The sequence below is a fragment of the Podarcis gaigeae genome, assembly GCF_964106915.1.
Source record: "Podarcis gaigeae genome assembly, chromosome: 2".
Lineage (NCBI taxonomy): Eukaryota > Metazoa > Chordata > Lepidosauria > Squamata > Lacertidae > Podarcis > Podarcis gaigeae.
Window position 1 is genome coordinate 5,929,907 of NC_139679.1, and position 22,568 is coordinate 5,952,474.

The 22,568-nt window shown below is 50.2% G+C and overlaps 1 protein-coding gene across 1 annotated transcript in view; it reads left to right on the forward strand.

The window, feature by feature from the left end:
• The window catches only part of NCKAP5L (NCK associated protein 5 like), a 45,017-nt gene extending 27,717 nt beyond the window's left edge, over positions 1 to 17,300 (forward strand). Inside the window, exons 4-14 of the mRNA XM_083729355.1 lie at positions 1,914 to 1,982; positions 2,128 to 2,166; positions 2,457 to 2,570; positions 5,043 to 5,156; positions 6,425 to 8,532; positions 10,971 to 11,133; positions 12,508 to 12,586; positions 13,642 to 13,962; positions 14,298 to 14,437; positions 15,242 to 15,959; positions 16,403 to 17,300. Of these exons, the coding sequence (XP_083585481.1) occupies positions 1,914 to 1,982; positions 2,128 to 2,166; positions 2,457 to 2,570; positions 5,043 to 5,156; positions 6,425 to 8,532; positions 10,971 to 11,133; positions 12,508 to 12,586; positions 13,642 to 13,962; positions 14,298 to 14,437; positions 15,242 to 15,478 (3,384 nt within the window). The 3' untranslated portion in view covers positions 15,479 to 15,959; positions 16,403 to 17,300. The remainder of the gene's footprint in view (positions 1 to 1,913; positions 1,983 to 2,127; positions 2,167 to 2,456; positions 2,571 to 5,042; positions 5,157 to 6,424; positions 8,533 to 10,970; positions 11,134 to 12,507; positions 12,587 to 13,641; positions 13,963 to 14,297; positions 14,438 to 15,241; positions 15,960 to 16,402) is intronic.
• The last annotated feature ends 5,268 nt before the right edge of the window (positions 17,301 to 22,568 follow it).

Sequence of the window (22,568 nt, forward strand, 5' to 3'; positions counted from 1 at the left end):
AGGCACAAGGAGTGACAGAGGTAATGGCTTAAGACCCTAAGAATCCCCCCACCCCAGTTTTTGTGAGTGGGGTGGTTTTTCTTTTGGCGAGGGACCAAAATAGCATCTGTTTCACTTGGTTGGGGAGCTGCCCTGGACCCACTGACGCCTCATTGGCCCTCTGAGGCTTCTGCCAGTGACTAGAAGGTTAGATTTAAGATTTTGGAAGTAATGTGAGTGACATTCCGTTTTGCTGGGGGTGGGGGCAGGCTTCCAGGGATGGAGGTTGGAGTAGGCTCACAAAAACCTAGATCCAAAACAGCTACTGTGAATCTGGTTTTTTATAACACAATAGATTTCGTTGTAAATATTCTTCCATAGCAGTTAACAAAGTGGGGTGGGAATCAATTGGGATAATGAACCTGCCTTGTTTCTTTTTGTACAAATCTAGGCTCATTAGTACATCACATTCCAGATAGAAATAACATTTGGTGGTCCATTCACTTACCTCCATTTATGAAAGATTATGAAGGGAAACAAAATTTCTACAAAGTTTTCCTGTGTCGGCAGCCCCCCCCCCCAGCCAGGATCTGGATTGAGTTAAACTAGGGTTAGTCAATGTGGTGCCTTCAAAAGGTTGATAGACAACAACTCCCATCATGCCTGACCATTGGCTGTACTGGTTGGGGCTGATGGGAGTTGGAGTCCAACCACTTCTGGATGGTGCTAGTTGGCTCTGCTGGTGCTGTGTTCCACAATCTCTGGAGACACATTAATTTTGTCCATTTAGTCATGTAACACTGTCCATTTAAAAAAAGGAATGTTTGACTTGCCTTTACTGGCATATTTTTGTATGGCAGAAATGGAATAGCTCCTGTCTCCTGGCTTTGAGGCAGAAGCATCTTCTCCCAAGTGTCAAAAGATCACTCTGATTGAATTTAGACCTCCATGTGCCCAGAGAGTGCAGGGGCAGGCTTGCAGGTGACTCGAGCAAGCGAGTAGAGCCATGTGCAGTTCTTCTTCTGCCTCCTTCCAGTGTGTAGGAGCCCTTTGCATGAGCAGATTGTGATGTGGGTCCACTTATGGCACAGTGGGCAACAAGCTGATAGAGTGGAAGGACTCACTGCTCTTGTTTCTGAAGGCTGCCTGCCTACTGAAGCTGTTGCTCTTGACCCTTCTGTGTTCTTAAGTATGCAAGAAGATCACTGGTGTATCAGGCCAAAGGTCCATCTGTCCAGCGTCTTGTTCTCACAGTGGCCAACCCTATGCCCCTATGGGAATCCCACAAGCAGGGCAGGAGTGTACCAGCGCTCCCCTCCTAGCAACTGGTCTTCAGAGGCATACCTCTGCCTTCAGCAGTGAAGGTAGAACAGCCATTGTGGCTAGTAGCCATTGAGAGCCTTAGCTGCCACAAAATGGTCTAATCCTCTTCTAAAGCCATCCACATCACTGGCCAACACTGCATCATAGAGGCCTGGGCTTAAGCCTTGGTCTTGCCATGCTGCAGTGTAAAAACTTCCCTGTAGGGCAAGGGAGCTAAAGGAGAGCAGGAAAGGGAAACGAGTTTTTTTAAAGCATATTTACAAGCAGTTTATTCAGCGTACAGCAGGACAAAAGGAAAACATGTCCGATCTCCTTCGTGTCCAAAAGCAAGCAGCTTAAGCAAAATCTGTACACAAACAGAAGTTCCCAGCAAGCTGTGCTGGAGTGTAAACAGACATGTGACACACAACAATCATACATGTTTATTAAATATTTTGTTGATTTACAAAGGTGTGTGCAATGTCTCTCGTATTTTTCCCCCCATGTAACATTTCTACAAATCAGTTTCATTTGTTGGGGAAACGAGATGTTCTTTGCTTCCATTTCTTCCTAGAGAGGAAAGCTGGGATTCTGGGCCCTTTTCCTCACCTGTTGTCTGATTATATTCCCAGGCAGAGAATTCGGCTTTAGCACAAGCCAATGAGAACCAGCGAGAGACGTACGAACGCTGCCTTGATGAGGTACAGCTGCCTTCTCTTCCCATTTTCCAAGAGGGCCTTTCCCTTCCCTTTTAATTTTTTTTTCCGGGGGGGGAGGGGATGACTACAGCCTGTTTCAGGGTCCTTAAGAGCTTCCTCCTCTTACCTGTTCTTTACTGTTCTACAGGTAGCAAATCATGTTGTGCAGGCGCTGTTAAACCAAAAGGTGAGTCTCTTATCTTGTGCAAATCTCATCCTGCATATAATTTAGGGTTTCCCCCAAGAAAGTTGTTTTTGTTTTTGCAGGTGCATTCTGCAATTTGCCATTGGCACCATACTAGTGCATCAGTGATAGATTTACATTGGATCTTCCAGACATCATTCTGCTTTATTAGCTGATTCATTGAAGGATGTGTCTGTAGGGGGTGGGATGGCAGGATGTGGGGCGTAGCGGTAAAGCTGTCTCCCAAACACCAACTTAGAGGGTGAAGCCCACTGACCCTTCTCTTTCCTCAGGACCTTCGTGAAGAATGCATCAAGCTGAAAAAGCGGGTCTTTGACCTTGAGCGACAAAACCAGGCCCTGAGTGATCTCTTCCACCAGAAGCTGACCTCTGTCTCTCTCTCCCAGGTGGGTCCATTCTTCTCTCTCTCTCTCTCTCTCTCTCTCTCTCTCTCTCTCTCTCTCTCTCTCTCTGTCTCTCACCCCACTTATTCTTCTCAGGCACTCAGCCTTGCTCTCTGCATGGATGCACAAACGGGAAGCTTCTTGGTTGTGTGTGATGGAAGTCTTAGAACCATAAAACCAGAAATGGCTCTTTTTCTGGCATGCTTCAAACTGTTTCATTGAGAGAGCAGATCCCTCTCACACAAAGACTGCTGCTAGCACAATGGCGCTTCTCCCCAATATCCGCCTCAGAATTAGACTGGGGTGTGTGTAGAAAAAATCCCAGGCCAGCACAGGGGGCAGGGAGGAGAGGTTTAGACCATTCAGTCAGGCCAGCAGAAATGCTTGCGCAGACAGAGTGATCTGCTTAGAACAAGGTTAAATCCCTCCCATCTTTATTTCTAGGTATTTTTATTTTTTTAGAAACCTGTATTGCTTTTCATCCCCACTGTCCTTTGGGTTTTAGACTGCTTTGCATAGAAACAACAGCCATAGGGTGATGGTTATATTGCATGTCTTTCTGAACACACTGACCAGATGCTTGGAAGCTGTGGCTGGATGGTTTCGTGGGAGCCGATTGAAACTAAATCCTTCGAAGACAGAGGTCCTATGGCTAGGTCGGGATGGCATGGGGATGAGGGACCAACTCCCTTCTCTTGCGGGGGCCCAATTAGTGCCATTGCCTTCCGTTAAGAGTTTGGGTGTAATCCTTGATGCCTCCCTTTCCATGGAGGCGCAAGTTACAGCAACAGCCAAGGCGACATTTTTCCACCTTCGCCGCATCAAGCAGTTGGTCCCTTACCTTTCCCGCCCCGACCTGGCCACAGTGATCCATGCGACGGTCATCTCCAGGCTTGACTACTGTAATTCGCTCTATGCGGGGCTGCCCTTGAAGCTGTCCCAGAAACTCCAGCGGGTGCAGAATGCTGCAGCGAGGCTCCTCACGGGGTCTCTGCCATGGGAGCATATTCACCCAGTGCTTTTCAAGCTGCACTGGCTCCCGGTGGAGTACAGGGTCAGATTTAAGGTGCTGCTTTTGACCTTTAAAGCCCTTCACGGCCTAGGACCCTCGTACCTACGGGACCGCCTCTCCTGGTATGCCCCACGGAGAGCCTCAAGGTCCATAAATAACAACACCCTAGTGGTCCCAGGCCCTAAAGAAGTTAGATTGGCTTCAACCAGAGCCAGGGCCTTTTCAACTCTGGCTCCGGCCTGGTAGAACGCTCTGCCTCATGAGACCAGGGCCCTGCAGGATCTGATTTCTTTCCGCAGGGCCTGTAAGACAGAGTTGTTCCGCCTGGCCTTTGGCTTGGAGCCAATTTGATTCCCTCTCTCTCTCTCTCTCTCTCTCTCTCTCTCTCTCTCTCTCTTTTTCCCTCCTCTTTCTTTCTTTTCCTTCTCCTGCGATGAGGCTACATTTTAATATTTTAATGTTCCATTATTTTAATGTTGTATTTTATTTTTGTTTTTAAGTTGTAATCATTCATCTTGTTTTTATTATTGCTTGTAAGCCGCTCTGAGCCCGGCCTTGGCTGGGGAGGGCGGGGTATAAATAAAAAATTAATAATAATAATAATAATAATAATAATATGTAATGTATAGCCTGGTCCTCCTAATGGTGCAGCCTTCGTACATCTTACTCACGTGGTGCATCTCAGCCTACAACCCACCATGTGTTAGGGCATCTTGGATTTCCTGCGGTTGGAGGTGAAGGGACTTGGGCTGCCTTCCGGCATCGCTGTTTCAGCTACAGTTGAGTTAGAAGACAACCAGAGTGGCTTCTTGGGACTGACCAGTGACAGTTGTGCTGATAAGAAGCCTGGGTGGGTGGGGAGAGACCGCAGAAGGAGTCTGAAGGGGCAGCATCAGTGGGTGAATGAAAGTGGGATCTTAATGGAATCTCATGAGCTTTACCCTACGGGGTTTTCCCCAGCTGGCTACTATGAGATCAGGGTGCTGGCTAGAAGGGCCTTTGGCCTGATCCAACAGGCTGTTCTTACATCTGCATGCCACTCAGTACTTGCCAGTGGCCTTTTCAGCCTACTCATCTGGCTACCTTGCCATTTCACCTTTGGAATTCAGGAATGCATTTTAAAGCAAGCCAGGTGTACACAACATCATCTTAAACGCCCCATAAGACCATTGAGGGTGGGATCTATTTGTGTGTGTTTTTTTAAAAAATACTCCCTTCCCTTCACCATAATGCCCTAGGGTGTGTCATAGCAATTTAAAAACAGTTTAACTTAGCTTTAACCAAAGCAGAGTGGAAATGCACCTTGTGGAGAGTGGTTTTCCCTCTTGAGTGTCTGTGTGAAGGAGGTTGTGAGCCTGTGTGTATCGGCTGCCTGCCTGCAGTTCTACTGAGGCTGTTTAGAGTGGCAGTTCCCTCCCTCGCTGCAGTGCCTTTGCCCTTCACGGTGCTCCTTCTATCCCCAGCTCCCAGCCCATCCTGCTTCCTTGCTCTCGGATCCATCGTCCATCTCTCAGCCAGGCACGGTGGAGAAGCTCCCCGCTTCGTTGCCCTTGGGACACTGCATCTTGCAGAGAGAGGTATGTTCTGCAAAGCACCCCTGCCCTGGATTACCTGTGAGGGTCTTTGCTGCCTCTGCAGCACCCAGCCCCCTCCCCCAGTACTCTTCCCGTTGCATCCCTGTTTCACCGCAACTTAGAGACTGAAGGTGTTTGCTTCCTGGAACGGGGCCCAGAGCCATTAATTGCTGCTTTGCTGTGCGGCTCGGCACTGTGTGTACCTTAGATGCAGCTGACATCTCAAGGTGCCAGGCTCAACAGCTCGCACTGAATCATGGGAATTTTGGACACGGCCCAGTTTCCCAGGGAAGAAGAAGAAGAGATTATCTGAGGTGGACCCAAAATTAGAATGCTGGTCTTTTTTCCATCTGGGGGATACTTTGGGTAGAAGCACCTGTTAACAGGCGAGAGACTGTTCCAGTTGGTAGGCTTGGGGGGTCGTCATTCCCAGGTGGCATCGAAAACTGGGGGCAAGCTGAGGCTTTCAGATATGCCTGCAAGGCAGCAGATGCAAGATTGGGTGTTGGAGGTAAGGGCTAAAAAGCCGCCTGGTTAAGCATTCCAGCCCCACCACAGACACCATTTTCCCCTTACGGTCTCTGTGTGGCTCAAGCTTCCTCCAGATTTTTTTGCTGAATTTATGCCGCAAGAATAGAGGAGCTTTGGCATGAGCTGGAACTGTTCTTTGCATGGGAAGGGACCGTAGAGCAGTGGTGGAGCACATGCTTGGTTGTGCAGAAGGCCACCGGTTCAGTTGCTGGCGTCTCCAGGTGAAAGGTTCTTGAGCAGCAGAGTATGGGATGCAGGCAGAGATAATGACTGGCTTGGACAACCAAACAAGCCAGGATATGCATGAGCAACAGGCACATGTGTGCATCCCTTTCCAAATAGGAAAACAGGTCAGGAACTCGGTTAGCCATAGCTTCCCATGGCATTTGAACTGGGAAACTGTGGCTTGAAGGCTCCCAAACATGCCAGGATGCAAAGCCATGGTTTAAAGGTGGCCTCCAAATCCTGCTTTGCTTGGAAGCCATTGACCACATTTTTCCTGCTTTGGGCCTAATGGGACTCTGGGCAGCTGAGGCTTCCTGACTTGTCTCCTTGCTTGCGCAAAGGGAGGAGCAAAGGGGCTGCGTGTAGATGTGGGAAGCTTGTGAGTATCCTGACATATTAAGCCATGATTTAATCATTGGAACATGTATACTGTGTGTGTGTGTGTGTGTGTGTGTGTGTGTGTGTGTGTGTATGATCTAGAGGTTTTTACACTTTGCCCTTTCTGACTCCCATAGGTCATTTCTGAGGAGCAGTGTGCTGGCACTCCAGGGCCCAACCCCCAGTCCTTGGAAGCCCTGTCCCCGTTCCTGCGCAAGAAGGCCCAGATCCTGGAGGTGCTTCGCTCGCTGGAGGAGATGGACCCCCTGCTCGCCTTCCCCTCCCCTTGGAGAGAGCCTGGGCAGGGGGGCTCTCCAGAAGGGGTGACGGCCGAAGCCTGGCCCTGCCTGCTGCTGGCGCAGGGGGAAGGGGTCCCTAGGCAGCCTCCTCCGAAAGGAGAGGGCAGCTCCTCCTCCTCCTCGGACGAGGCCGGCGAAGGCGACCCCCCAGAGAAAGGACACCCCGGGCAGGTGCTGCTGAGCGCTCTGGCCGAGCACAAGCTGGACTTGGGCGACATGGAGACTTACCTACACCACGTCCTGAGGGAGGCAGGCGACAGCGCTCTGCTCAATGGGGAGCCCAATGGGCCTGGCTTGGTGGGAGCCCCGGAGGGGCAGCTGGGCAGCTACAAGCACATCCAGGCGGTCAGTTGCCTGGAGGCCTTGGGGCCGCCCTCGGCTTGCAGGGAGCCGACTTACCTTGGGGTCTTGGCGCCAAGCGAGGGCAAGGACAAGTCCCGCCCAGGCCCGCCCATCCCCTCCCCCTCCAAGGTGCTCAAGTTGCTCAAGATGCCGCCCCCTCCCAGCCCCGCTGCCCTCCGCCTCAGCCCCCAGCTGACCCGCAGCTCCAAAATCCCTTGTCGCAGCAACACCTACGAGGTGTACCACTCCCCGACGCCCAGCCGCAAGGGCTCCCCGGACAGTCCCTTCCCCAGCGACTCCAGCATTGCTGGGGGACACCCTTCTCCCAAGGCTGCCCGGCACCTTGTTCCGGTGCCCCCCAAAGTCACGCCAACCTCTCCTGACCCCTTTGGCTACCACAAGCCCCACGAGTACGAGAATGTCTTAGAGCTGTCCCTCAGCAGCGCCATCAGTCCTCATGCCCACTCCCCCCGAGATGCCAAACTGGATGTCCCCGAAGCACTCCCGCCCGCGTGCCGCTCGGCACCCCTCCGTGCTGTGCCGCCCAGCGACGTCTCGCTCGAGCCCTGCCCCTTTGCCGGGGGCCGGGAAAAGCCAGGCCCTGAGAGCAGGCACTCTCCGCCACTCGCTCGCCGAGCCTCCGAGGGTTCCAAGAAGGTGGCGAACGGGCCGAGCAAGCGGGCGCCTGAGGCAGCCAACATGCCCTTCAAAGAACGGCTTACTGTGCTGGGGAGGCTGAAGGGAGTGGAGGGCAAGGAGGCGCCAGGCTTTGAGAAAGGGAGGGCCCCTGCCCGGCTCTGTGAGCGCCCCGAGGGCTTTGCCGAGTCTCACCCCAGGCTGGGCACCGGAAGCAGCAGCCTCAAGCACCACGAGCCTTGCCATGGCGGCGAACCGGCCCCCCCTCGGTGCTACTCCTCCCACTCGGTCGGCTCCCGTGGCAGTGACCCCGAACACCACGTCTCCAAGAGCCGCTTGCTGGGAACTCCGGGTGCAAGGAACCCTCCCAAGCCCCCACCGCCAGGGAAGAACACCAAGAGTCCTCATGGGAGCCCGACAAAGTTGCCGTCCAAATCCCCAACCAAGGTCTCCGCCCCGGAGCCCAAGCCGTGCCAGGCACCGGCCAAGACGCCCACCAGCGTTGGGCGCAAGAACCCGCCTTGCCTGGACTCGGTCAAGGGCAGCAAAGCTGGACCTCCAGCCAGCATTGAGGAGAAGGTGATGAAAGGTATCGAGGAGAACGTTTTGCGCAGGCACAAAGGAGGGGCGGCAGCAGGGGAGGCGAAGCAGAAGAACTCTAGCGGCCTCGCCAGCTGGTTTGGCCTGCGCAAGAGCAAGCTCCCTGCCCTCAGCCGCAGGCCTGAGGCCCCCAAAGTCAAGGAGGGCAAGATGGCCTCCCGCAGGCTGGAGGCTGAGAGCCTAAACATTTCCAAACTCATGGAGAAGGCGGAGGACCTGCGCAAAGCCCTAGAGGAAGAGAAGGCCTACATCAACGGGTTGGCCTTCGACAAGCCCCGGCCCCACGCCTGCGACACCGGCCACAGTCAGCTGACGCTGATGTATCAGGAGGTGACTGCCGAGAACTTCATGCAGCAGCTACTCAACAGGTAGGTGACGCAGCTGAAGCCGGGTTCCTGTGAGAGTTATCAGCATCGAAGAATGAGTCTTGCTGAGGAAGAATCAGCATGGCTTCTGCAAAAGTGACTCCTGTCTCACAAGCTTCTTAGAGTCCTTGAGAGTGCCAGTCAGCATGGGGATAGAGGTGATCTGGTAATCACGGTATACTTGGGCTTTTGAAAACCTTTTGTCAAAGCCTCCCCACGGCTTCTGAGTAATCAGTAATGGGTTAGGAGAGAAGGTCCGCTTTCCATAGATTCATAGACTTTGAAGGGACCTTAGCAGTCATTTAGTCCAGGGCCCTGCTCAGTGCAGGATCTGCAGTGCACAATGCAACTAAAATATCCCTGGTGGACAACTGCTTAGCATCTGCTTAAATACTTCCAGCGAAAGAAAGCATACCACTTCCTGAAGTAGAATCTGTTTTTGGGATAACTAGTTAAAAGAACAGGATGCCAAGAGGAGGACAGTTACTCTTAGTGGAGGGATGTAAGACGTTGGAGAAGAACACAGGAAGAACTTGTTGGATCAGGCCAAAGCTAAATCTAATTTAGCATCCTTTTTTCACATTGGCCAGCCAGATGCCTGTGAGAAGCCTGCAGGCTAGACAAGGCTGCAGCAACACTCTGCCCACACACCATTCGCAGCAAATGGTGTTTCTTAGAATCCCCCAAGGATCTGTATTGGGACTGGTGCTTTTTGTCTCGTTCATAAATTACCCAAGAGTTGGGGGTGAGCAGTGAGGTGCTCAAGTGTGCTGATGACACCCAGTTGTTCAGAGTGGTAGAAATAAAAAGGAATTGCAAAAAACTCCTGAGTTATCTCTCAAAATTTAATGACAGCTGAGGTTCAAAGTAAGTACAGGCAACCTGTTTGCACTTGTTCAAAGAATTGTGCACACGCTGGCCATTTTTGGACCTGGAAGAGGATGTTATAGGGGCGTGACAGGCTTCTGCACACTGCCAGCATACACAGTGACCCTGAATGCACGCTCCCCCCGAGATCGGGGGTTGCCTGTAAGTGTAAAGTGATGCAAAAATTTCAAACTTCACATATCTGTTTGTGGGAGTCTAAACTGGCAGTGACTCACGAGGAAAGGGATCTTGGGAGTTGTGGTTTACAGCCTGAGGAAGACGTTGACTCAGGGTGCAGCAGCTGATCATTAGGAATGGAGCGGAAAATAAAACTCCCAATATAGTAATGTCTTCATGCATGGAATACTGTGTACAGTCCTTATTGCTGCATCTCAAAAAAAGACAGTGTGGAGCTGGAAAAGGGACATAAAAGGACATCCAGGATGCTGGAGCAGCCTCCTTATAAGGAAAAGTTAATTCATTTGGGACTTTTTAATTTGGAAAAAAAAAGACTCAATTATGCATGGTGTGGAGAAGTTGGATAGAGAGGTTTCCATCCCTGTCGTAATTCTGGGACCTGGAGTCATCCGGTGAAGTTGAATGTTGGAAGGTGTAGGACAAACAAATGGCAGTGCAATGTTAAACTGGAATGCGCTGCTCTAAGAGGTGCTGATGGCCAGCAGTTTAAAGGGGGATTAGGAAGATTTGTAGAGGGAAAGGGCATTGGTGTTTACTAGCTATGATGGCTACAAGCCACCTCCGGGATGAGAGGTCACCTGGATGCAGAAATGCAGTCACTGGGAAAGAGCAGCACGTGTCACTTGTGGATTTTTCATGGGCATCTGATTGGCCCCTGTGGGGAGACAGGATACCCATCTCTGGTCTGATCCAGCAGAAATCTTGCCATTTTATGAAACGTTTATGTGGCTGGCTAAGAACACAGGACTATTGATTCTAATGTATTAAAAATCCCTATCTGTGCAAAATCTGTACCAAGGTAATCAAATGTTCTGTACCAAACCAAGTTTTTCTGTGACCTGACTTTGAGGAAAGGAGAGAAATTACTGCGTATTTCATTTAATTTCTGGATCTGAGAGCTGTTACGGTGTGCAGCATAACTGAAATCCATGCCCAGCTCTCCCGCTAGGCTCTGATGGTGCACAAGGCAACACCTACAATCCTCTCTTGCAGTCTCAAGGGCCAGAAACTTGCTTCTTCGTATTTATTTTTAAAAACTGAACCAAATTCCAATTTCCACATTTGTGTGATATAGCCACCCTTTCTAGGCAACCCCATTGAAAAGTGGAGGGTTAACGGCAGAAGAGGCTGTTCCTGGGGGAAACTAGTCTGGCTGTGTATGCAGTGAGGTCTCTGAAATTTTGATTTCAAATCTTGGGTGGAAAAGCAGGTACTAAAAACAGGGCAAATGAGACCCTGGTCCATTTTGCTGTCCTATAGAACTCTCTCAAGGAGACAGACATTTCTGGCCTGCAGGGGCTCAGGGAAATGAGGTGCTTCAGGGAGAATATGGGGTCGGCCTTCATCTTTCTCCCCTCTTACCTGCTCTGTGGCAGGGTGGATGGCAAAGAGGCGCCGTTTGAGACTCACCTGGAGCAGAAGAACGAGCTGCAGGGCCTGCAGAGAGGCCTGCACGATGCCAAAGACGCCCGCCTCATCCGGCCTCCACGCAATGGCATCGTTGGCCACCTCCATGCCTGCCAGGAAGCCCCTGCCAAGGTGAGCTGGTCGTGACTCCCAGAGTCCTCCTGTCCTGGCAGTGGCGGAGCGTGTCTCCATACCGCCTGGGGCGGGTGCGTGCGGGTGCCCTCTCCGGGGGCAGGGCCAGGGACTGAGGACAAACAGAGCCCACCACTCCTGCCCAGCCCCCGCCGCTGCTGGAGCGATACCAACCCCAAGCGGCTTGGCTGTTGCACTCTCCTCACACATGAGGTTTACTTGAGAGTCGCTGCTACAGAGACAGCTGTGGCAGCTGTGTAAAGGCTGCATTTCCCCCTTCAAACTCAGGCTGCCTGTGTGTTGTTGTTTTTTAATGAGCTACTTCTGCACCATGGCAGCTGCCATCAAAATGTACAGTCCTCCAGGCGAGTGCCTGGAGGCGGTTGGAGGATGGATGGCGGCTAATGGATTGAGGTTGAATCCTGACAAGACAGAAGTACTGTTCTTGGGGGATGGGGTGGGCTGGTGTGGAGGACTCCCTGGTCCTGAATGGGGTAACTGAGCCCCTGAAGGACAAGGTACGCAGCCTGGGAGTCATTTTGGTACGCAGGCTGAGACCCTACCTGCCTGCGGACTGTCTCGCCAGAGTGGTGCATGCTCTAGTTATCTCCCGCTTGGACTACTGCAATGCGCTCTACGTGGGGCTACCTTTGAAGGTGACTCGGAAACTACAACTAATCCAGAATGTGGTAGCTAGACTGGTGACTGGGGGTGGCCGCCGAGACCACATAACACCGGTCTTGAAAGACCTACATTGGCTCACAGTATGTTTCCGAGCACAATTCAAAGTGACCTTTAAAGCCCTAAACGGCCTCGGCCCAGTATACCTGAAGGAGCGTCTCCACCTCCATTGTTCTGCCCGGATGCTGAGGTCCAGCGCCGAGGGCCTTCTGGCAGTTCCCTCATTGCAAGAAGCAAAGCTACAGGGAACCAGGCAGAGGGCCTTCTCGGTAGTGGCGCCCGCCCTGTGGAACGCCCTCCCATCAGATGTCAAAAGAGATAAACTACCTGACATTTAGAAGACATCTTAAGGCAGCCCTTTTCAGGGAAGTTTTTAATGTGTGACATTTTAATGTATTTTTAATCGTTGTTGGAAGCCGCCCAGAGTGCTGGGGAGGCCCAGCCAGATGGGCGGGGTACAAATAATAAATTATTATTATTATTATTATTTTATTTAAAAAGAGCCTTCTTGTGACATCAGCGTCATTCTGTGATGCCTTTAAAGCTACAATGCTGCACGGGTTTATTTGAGGCTTAAATGTTGGGTGCCCTTTCCGCCGGGGCCGGGACAGGGGAGGATTACGCCCCCCCCCCCCACATCTACACCTGAGTATCAGTCCTGCTCACCAGCCTCATCTCCCTGTTTCCCTCTAGCTTCGTGATGCAACTTTGCAAGAGGAGATCCCGTCCGATGACAGCCTGGCTGAGTCCGTGACCTCCCAGCACTTTGCAGGTGAGCTTTATGGGATGTCACCGGCAGAGGGGACAAAGTGTGGCAGGTGGGCACTTTCATTAGAAGGTGCACACAGACTGCTATTCTGTGCTGCTTTTAACTGAGCAAGGTGGAATGGGGAGGGAGAAGAGCCATTCAGAATGGGCACTCCGAATGAGAGAATACACTCTCATATAGAAGGATCCACTTTCTATAATGATTAATGATTGCATTCTTCTCTAATGTGTAGTATAGCCCCCCCCCTTTTTTTTTTTACACAAGGAGAATCAAGCTCAGTGGAGGCCTTTTGAGGATATTCCCATAATTCTTTGCAGGCTTCCATGAATTGTGCTCCATCTGTACACAGGAAATAACTGGCATAAAGAATTGCTTCCTAGAGTGGAAATGAATGCCTTCTCTGTGCCGAAGAGAAACCTCCTGCGGGAGATCTGGTGGGCCTGTCTCCAGTAACTTTCCCATGAGAAAATCTGCTTTGTAGATTTGAGCCTACTGTTAATAGAATTGTGCCCACATAAATCTAGTTCTTACATTCGGAGCTTAACTTTTAAAAATGTATATTAGGCTTTGGATTTGTGACGAAAAGTGGTTTAATTTTATTTTTTTTAAAAAAGGAATTTCAAAGAGCAAGTACTCCTGTTTGCTTCTAATTCTGATTTAAGAAGGGAATAGCACTGAATCAAGGCTGCATTAAAAGAGATAACTGTTGGTTTGAATGTGGTTGGAATATGTGTTCCCGGGATTTTATGGCTAATTCTAGCAGAAAGGAAGATCGTTGAGGTCCGAAGCAGACAAACGGTTGGCTCAAGAATGCTGGAGAGGGGAGAAGACAGGAGGGGAGGTTTCAGGAACTCCTATCTTTTTTAAGGGAGACCTTAAACTAAGATTTGCAGAATCATAGAATTGTAGAATTGGAAAGGCACCCTATGTCCCATTCGGGGATCAAACTTGCAACCTGGAGCTTTCAATATATAAGCTGTTTGGAGTAGAAAGGGTCAGAATGACAGAGAATCCTTTGATGTGGATTCTGACTCCACCTCTTGATCAATGATCCACAGTGTGCAGCTCCCTGACTCGGACTCTAGACAGTGGCATTGGCACCTTTCCGCCGCCGGACTACTGCATCGGGATGCCCTGCAAGAGCGTGCCTAAACCGAGGCCCCGACTCGACCCTCCGTCAGCCGGCCCTTTCCCGGCCAGGGGCCCTCCGCCCGTCACCCGGGTTCCCCGCAAGGCCCGGACGCTGGAGAGGGAGGTGCCCAGCGCAGAGGACCTGCTGGGCCCCAGCAAGCACCAAAGCATGCCAGCTTTCCACGGCGTCTTAGCCAGTGCTGAGCCACCCCCCAGGCACCGGGATCGCAGGGATCGCTGCCCAGGAGGTTTGTATCGCCCAGAAGGTGGTGAGCAACGGGAAGGGGGACAACCGTTAATTCTGAATTGTTTTATTTCATGTTTTGATGTCTTGTAAACAGCTTTGAGATTTTTTCTTTTAAATATAAAGTGGTATAGAAATGGTGGTGGTGAGAATAATAATGAATTGTTCTGTCCTGTGGACCCAAATACGGCTTGTGGGGGGACATGCAAGTGAGCAATCTCTCTGACACTTATTTATCCAGACTCATGCAACTTCCCTGCTGGGCTCTTCAAAAGCAAAGGAGAATTTGGCTCCCCCACCCCCACCCTAATGAGCTGCACCCCCGCTTTCCCCTCTCAGACCTCTGCAACGAACCCAGCAAACCACGGCATGCCCAGCAGAGCAAGAACTGGACTTTCCCCAATGCCAAAGCATCCGCCGGCACCGACCCCTTCCTCTGCTCCCCTCACGGCCTGGAGGGCCTTCATGGTTCTGCAATGGTAAGTGAGGGTGGGGTGACTGGGGGAAACCAAGGTGCCCAGCTCAGGCCAGGGGTGGGGATCTTTTCTCCCTCCAGACGTTACTGGACTGCAACTCCCACCATTCCTAGCCAGCGGCTGTGCTTGCTGGGGCTGATGGGAGTTGTAGTTCAGCAAGATCTGGAGGACAAATCTTCTCCCTAGCTTGTTCAGGGCATGCCTCACTCTAGCCCTGGCTTGCAGATGGAGCTTTCAATGTGCCGGACATTTAAAAGACTATTTACAGAAGTACTGTAAGATTAATGAATGTTAGAATGATGTTGGAATGAATTTATGTGATTTTAGCAGAAATGTAACAAAGATTTAAGAAAAATAGACTGTTAATTGGTGAAAGGAGGGAAAGTAAACTTATATTAATATCAAGATAAATTTTCAGGACAAAAATTGGTAAAGAGGGAAAGGATTTGCTGAAATGGATAATTGACTTAGAATACAAAAAAGGGAGGTGTGAGGAGGTCAGGGAAATAAGCTGTATCTTTTTTTATTATTATTATTCTTTTCGCCTAATGGATTTCAATTCTTTGTTTTTTCCTTTTGATTTTTCTTTTTTGTGTGTGTATTTTATCTTTTCTTGTTTAAAAGGATGTTTTTCTTGATTCTTCTTTTTGTATTTTTAAAAACTTTAATAAATATCTTATAAAAATAAACCAAAACAATGTGCCGGACATTTGGTGCTTCTGTTCCAGGCCACTTCCACCCCCGCCATCCATTGGTATGTTCCTCGGCTCCTAAGCAGCCTTGCCTTTCTGCTCTCTGTATCCGCAGGGCTCTGCTTGCAGCGTTGTCGAGAGGAGACGGGCCTCGTCGGACGGGCCTCAGGCCTCGCCGGCCTTCAGCACCAGCAGCAGCCGCACCCCCAGCGCATCCGACGTGGGCGAGGAGGGCAGCACGGAGGCCCGTTCCAGGGATATGGGCCCAGAAGGGCAGCCGGGCCTGGAGAACTCCGAGTCCCTGAGCGACTCTCTTTATGACAGCTTGTCCTCCTGCGGCAGCCAGGGTTGAGCGTGGCGGGAGGGGGCAGAACGGGGCACAGGTTTCTCGACGTGACACCGCCACGTGCTGCTTCGGAGGGCCACACGCTTGCCCATGGGAACCTGCTTGATTCTCCCAAACCAAATCTTGGCCCTGCACCAGAGCACGGCGATGCGTCTGCCACACCCAGCGCCCCCCACCTGCCCCCCTCCCCAAAAGAAGGAAATGGGACCGTGAAAACCGTGACACCAGGAGGCTTCCCTGCCCAAGAGAAGAAAGGGGTCCAAGGAGGTGATGCAGCGTGGTGGTCATGCACATGGACTCTTGCTGAACGCCATTAGGCCCGCTTAGCTTATGGGGAGTGGGGGTCCGGGGTCCTGCGCATCTAAAATGGCGACCCTTTGGTTGAAGCACGGGAGATGGGGGTGGGATCTGTCTTATTTTGCTTGAACCCTTGGCCGCTTTATTCGGCTCATAAATTCACTGTGAGAGGCGTTGGATCCAAGGTACAGTGGTGCCTTGCAAGACGAAAATAATCTGTTCCGCGAGTCTCTTCGTCTAGCGGTTTTTTCGTCTTGCGAAGCAAGCCCATTAGCGGCTTAGCGGATCAGCTGATAAGCGGCTTAGCGGATCAGCTGATAAGCAGCTTAGCAGATCAGCTGTTAAGCGGCTTAGCGGATCAGCTGTTTAGTGGCTTAGCGGATCAGCTGATAAGCGGCTTAGCGGATCAGCTGTTAAGCGGCTTAGCGGATCAGCTGATAAGCGGCTTAGCGGCTTGGGAAAAGGGGGGGGGAGGAAAAAAACCCCGCAGGAACTCGCAAGACATTTTTGTCTTGCGAAGCAAGCCCATAGGAAATTCGTTTTGCGAAGCACCTCCAAAACGGAAAACCCTTTCGTCTAGCGGGTTTTCCGTCTTGCGAGGCATTCGTCTTGCGGGGCACCACTGTACGCTAGAAAAATCTGGCCTGGAGTTGAGGTGTTCTGAGTAGAGTATGTTTGCCAACCTGGTGCCCTCTAGACGCTTTGGACTACACCTCCCATCATCCCTTCCCTGTGGCTGGGGTTGGTGGGCATTGTGGTTCAAAGCGTCTAGCAGGCCCCCAGGTTGGCCAAGACTGGAGCAGAGGGTGTTCTCTTGAAAAGGTAGGTCATTGCAAAGGTGTGGGTCGCCTGTGCAGAGCTTGCACCAGTGCGATATCCTCACCCCCTTGGCCCCCATTTTGCAGGTGAAGGTTGCTGAGCGATGGTGCTGCCGGGGCCTCTTAAGCGCCCCTCTTTGCGCCTAAGAAGCTGCCCCTTTTACCTCATTGGCTGAGCGTATTTCCTTCTCTGCCTTTCATCACTTGGAGAGCATGTGCAACTTTGCCAAATCCAGTATTTCTCACCACCCAGGAAGAGGCATAGGGCTCCTCACTCAGTTACATGTGACTGCTGGAGTGTACCAAACAAGATTATTTGAGTGGGGTGGGGTGGGTGGGAGCGAGCGAGCGCAGGGATTGGCAGGGTAGTGCTTCTACCTCCCTCTCTTTCATGAAGTAGCTCCCAAAGCCCTTCTTCTCCACTGGAACCAACTGGGCAGGACACTTCTTATCCAGAACTTCACATGCCTGGGACTTAACACTTCTGTGGGTTTCAGGAATGGCTAGCTGGGTTCCTCACTCCCCATCCCTTCCTTGTATCCCCCCATTTAAATGTTAAGTTTCTAATGTTGCTGTTTTAGTTTCCACACATTCAGGCCCCTCTTCTCTCCTTTCCCTGTTTCTAAAGGAGCCCCACGGGGTTCCCCAGATGGTGCTATTTTGCTGTGTACAGGCCCCTTTCCTTACGAGTCTTCCTTATTATGTTGTCCTTTTTTTAAAAAAAAAAAAAAGACTTTGGGTTTTTTTAAAAAACAACAACAAAGCATTAAGATGTCTTTTGCTCCTCTACTAATTTATATAAGTTATTGTGAAATGAGGCTGTTTATTGTCTTTTGATCTCCCAGGAAATAAAGGGGTAAAAAAATGTGTGTGTATTGGATTGGATACATGGATTTGGGGGGAACAACTTGCACAGCATTCTCCCCTGATGCCTTTTCTCTTTCCTGAAAAGGGGCCTCTCATTCCCCTAAGCGGTGTGTTTCTGTACCTTTTGATGTCTGGGCTATACCATTTCCCAGCCTCCAGCCCAGTTTAAAATGATATTTTTTCAGTCTACTCCCGGAAGAACAGGTTCACATCCTTCTTGCACCTTATCAGTACTAATACACATCCCTGACCACATGTGTGGAAGTCTACATGTATTACTGTAGCAGCAAGCATGGTTTCTAAAATATTGGACCTGGAGTTGTAGGACACCCTGGGGGGATGTTACAGGCCACAGGGTGGCAGGGAGATAGTGATACCACACCAGCTTTTTCACTTTGCATGAAGAAATGAGGATTAGTTTTAGTATACAACAGTGGCTCACAAGCATACATCAGGGGTGGGATGCTAATAAAATTACTTCTTCCAAAGCAGCAAGGAGGGGCAGGTTCTTGAATTAGGGCTGCATATTCATGGTTCTTGTCACAGTACTGGATGGTGCTGGTGGTGTCAGGTGCTTTGAGTTTTGGACAATGTCTTAAAAAAGCCAAAACAAAAAAAAATTCCTTCCAGTAGCACCTTAAAGACCAACTAAGTTAGTTCTTGGTATGAGCTTTCGTGTGCATGCACACCTTCAGATACACACCTTCCAGTAGCACCTTAAAGACCAACTAATTAGTTCTTGGTATGAGCTTTCGTGTGCATGCACACTTCTGTGTATCTGAAGAAGTGTGCATGCACACGAAAGCTCATACCAAGAACTTAGTTGGTCTTTAAGGTGCTACTGGAAGGAATTTTTTTTGTTTTGACTATGGCAGACCAACACGGCTACCTATCTGTAACTTTAAAAAGCCAGTTTCTTTGGGGTTAAACTGAGGAGCAATGGATCCAAACCACAAGAAAGAAGATTCCACCTAAACATTAGGAAGAACTTCCTGACAGTAAGAGCTGTTCGACAGTGGAATTTGCTGCCAAGGAGTGTGGTGGAGTCTCCTTCTTTGGAGGTCTTTAAGCAGAGGCTTGACAACCATATGTCAGGAGTGCTCTGATGGTGTTTCCTGCTTGGCAGGGGGTTGGACTCGATGGCCCTTGGGGTCTCTTCCAACTCTAGGATTCTATGATTCTAGGTTTCCTAAGACAAAGTGGTAAGATCAGGCATAGGCAAACTCAGCCCTCCAGATGTTTTGAGACTACGATTCCTGACCACTGGTCCTGTTAGCTAAGGACGATGGGAATTGTAGTCCCAAAACATCTGGAGGGCCAAGTTTGCCTATGCCTGGGTAAGATGGTTTCCATCACAGGCCATTCTGCCTCCCAGCTAACAGCACAGAACGACAGCTGGAGAGGGGCTTGGTGCTACGTGCGGAACTGAAAGGGTCTTCTGGTTCATCTTGCCTTGCAAGTGCAAAAGGGGGGCTTCTCTGTCACCTGCCCAGGGTGGAAGATTCTGTTCTTAAGAAATGCCATTTACTGGCTGGATGTTTAAGCAGTTGTGGGGGCCATGTGCCAGGACTATTTCTTCCATTACCTCGCCTGCCTCCTTTATTGTTAGGCTGATTGCAGAGGTTTGACGCAGGAAATCCTTCCGTCCTGGAAGAGAGCAGCATGGAAGAGATTCTCCCGTGCCCTTCATTGCAATAGCAGTGCAAGAGGGAGCGAGCTCCTCTTTCGGAGAACAGCCTCCTCCTCTTCTGCAGCTCCCTGGTGCTCCCTAGTGGCCAGAGGAGGAGCGCCAGTAGCAACAGCCTGCATTGCTCAGCCCTTACATCACTTTCCAAGGACTGCAAATAGAGGCTGCCCAGGATTCCAAGCTGGCCTGGGCTGCTCACGAGATCTTCAGAGCAGGGATCTGCAGCAGGATCTATTTAACAGTGGCAATGGCAAAAATATTCCCCCTGTAATTTTGGCTACTGAAACTAGGGAAAAGGGGGGCGGCGGGTAAATTAGGAGGAAGCTTTTGGTGAAATTACCGAGTTTAGTTCCGATTCTGAAACCAATTTTCTTGGCTCAGAGGAACCCTGTTCTTTAATTCTTACTCAAATGGGTTTTTCCCCCATTACCTCGCCTGGTAGCGCTTCAGGGTCTAGTAAAAAACAGCCAACAAGCTCGTGGCTTGGCTGCTGTTGCTTTAAAGCAGGGGTCAGCAACCTTTTTCAGCTGGCCTGTCCACCATCCCTCAGGCCATGTGGTGGGCCAGACTATATTTTTTTTTTGGGGGGGGGGAATGAACGAATTGCTATGCCCCACAAATAACCCAGAGATGCACTTTAAATAAAAGCACACATTCTACTCATGTAAAAACACGCTGATTCCCAGACTGTCCGGAGGCCAGATTGAGAAGGCGATTGGGCTACATTCGGCCCCCGGGCCTTAGGTTGCCTACCCCTGCTTTAAAGCATTGTGGTTTTGAGTAGTAATGCAAGACTGATACCAGCGGGATTGTAAAGGCAACTGATCTGTAGTCACCCCGCACCCCCTCCCCAAACATCCCTCCTATTAATGTCGGTCACAGACAACTGCAGCCTCACACGCATAGTGTGCCTCATTCTTCCTATGCATCTGGAATGCTGAAAACCTCTGCAGTATTTTTCACTGGCTGGAGACTTCGTCTACAGTCATAGTCTGTCTTTGAAATTAAAGGAACAGGAGGATTTGAAAAGGGGGCCTGGCGGCTAACCTTTACACAGTTGAAATTTCAAGGCTGTGCTGAGGCAGGAACCGTACACTGGAGCAATTAAGTTAGCCCCAAGTGGCTTGCACAAATATAACTTGCAATGCGTATGAGGCTCTGAGCAATGTACATTATTCTTTAATTGTTACAAGCCATTAAGGTGGCTCTTTATTTATCTCCCTATTGCAGAGAGGGGGATGCTAAGAGTCTGCCTTGCCTAAGGCCACTTCTTCATAAAAAATAAAAGTAGGCATGCTGACTACTAGGGAAAAAATAAAGCTAAACTTGTAAAGGGCAATGCCCTTATTAGGCACCCCAACAAACCACTTTTTCATTTTTTCCTCATATGTTTCAGGCAGCTTTTAATGTTTGATGTTGCTGCTGCTGTTTTCACTTGCATTTTGGTTGGAAGCCACCTAGAGTGGCTGGGTGGAGTATAAAAAAATTAATTATTATTAGAGAGATAAGAATTTTGAACTACCTTACAGGCTTGTTGTATCAATCAATCAATCAATCAATCAATCAATCAATCAAACTTTATTACAATCGCAGACCAGCATAAGATAAAAGCATGTGAATAAAATAAAGCACATAACTTAAAAGAGGAAAGGGCTAAAAGTTAAAATGTGATTATGATTCATATAAACTTAAAACAGAGAAACAAAAGACAAGCAGTTAAAAGTGACTGTAAGGGAGGGAATGTGAAGCAGCACAAGTCTTGCATTATGGGCTTTCACTTTAGGCCTGGTTTAGCCATCCTTAGATGGATGTCCATCGTGGCAGCGCAAAATCTGGGTTTTCAAATTGGAGTGCTAGGGAGATAGAGTTTGTCAGGGGTTCAGAAGGAGAGACACAGGAGGGGGAGCAAATGGAGAGTGAGGAGGAGGAGTACGAGGGGGGCGCAGGCAGTGACAGTGGCCAGAGTTATTCCACAAGCCTCTCTAGCGAATCGGAGGACTCACAGAAGGGAGCGCCGGTGGCCAGAGCGAGGGGGGCTCCAGGGGGGAAGCCCCAGGAGGAAGGGGCTAGCGGGGAGTCCCTGAGCAGCAGTTGGAAATCAGGACCAGCTTCTCCACCAGAGCGCAGTGGGGAGGGGGAGTCCCAGGAGTCGGGACCAATGTCCTCACCACCAGAGGGAGGAGAGGAGTCAGGTTTGGCAACGCCCACATCAGGAAGCGGGGAAACGGTCAGAAGGAAAGTCACCGGCTGGGCGCGCGCGCCAAGTTCAAATGTACAGGAGCGCGGCACAGCGGGGAGCCCGGGAAGGGAGCCAGGTCCTAAAGCACGCCGGAGGGAGGGGCAAGACTCAGGAGGCTCAGCGTCAGAGGAGTCCAGGAAGGAGGGAACCACAGAGGGCAGAAGGACCCAGCGAAGGAAAGAACAGCGTAGGAGGTGGAGCCGGGCTAGAATCTTAAACTGGTGTGGGTGGAGCAGTGAGTCAGAGGGGACTTAGCCGGTCTAGCGTCGAGACGTGGGTCTGCGCGCCCAGAGCTTGGAAATGGAAACTAAACTTTAATAAAGACTTTTGTATATAACATCCACTGGGCGTTGGTCCTCTGTGAGCTGGGACCTAGCGGCAGTCCTGACAGAGTTGTTCTGTACATTCTGGCAATTTGTGCAGTATAGACAGGATGGACCTAACTCATATATCTGTATAGTATTAGCAGTGAAAGAAAGGCATGTTCCATTGTTTCCAGTTGCCCAGAGCCACGTGGACATTTTCTCTCCTCATATGGTGTTTTCCCAAAATAGCCTTTCTGGATGTCTGAAGGGAGGACTGGCAGTGGGGAAAGCCCTTCGCTGTTTTGGAATATCAAGATTGGTTATATATGGCATTTGGGAGATGAGGTGTCTCCTGGTTTCACTAATTAGAAATTCAGGGACCTGGCTAGATCTGCTTGGTGTTTTGTGTCTTCCACACGCTGTCTAGAATTGTCATCATGTTTATCACTGCCTGTTTCCATGTCGTTTGGAAATCATTCTTAATAGTTAGAGGAGGAAGGGAAGGATAGTCTCAGTCAGTAATTAAGTGTGGCAAGCAACACTTCTGGCCTCAATTCTTATGAATCCAGTTTCAAGACATAGGGTAGCATTGGAGACGTATTTAGGCACTTGTAGTGCCTGATCTTGTAGTGCCTGGTGACAGCAGTCACGAAATTAAAAGACGCCTGCTCCTTGGGAGAAAGGCAATGGCAAACCTAGACAACATATTAAAAAGCAGAGACATCACCTTGCCAACAAAGGTCCGTATAGTTAAAGCTATGGTTTTCCCAGTAGCGATGTATGGAAGTGAGAGCTGGACCATAAAGAAGGCTGATCGCCGAAGAATTGATGCTTTTGAATTCTGGTGCTGGAGGAGACTCTTGAGAGTCCCATGGACTGCAAG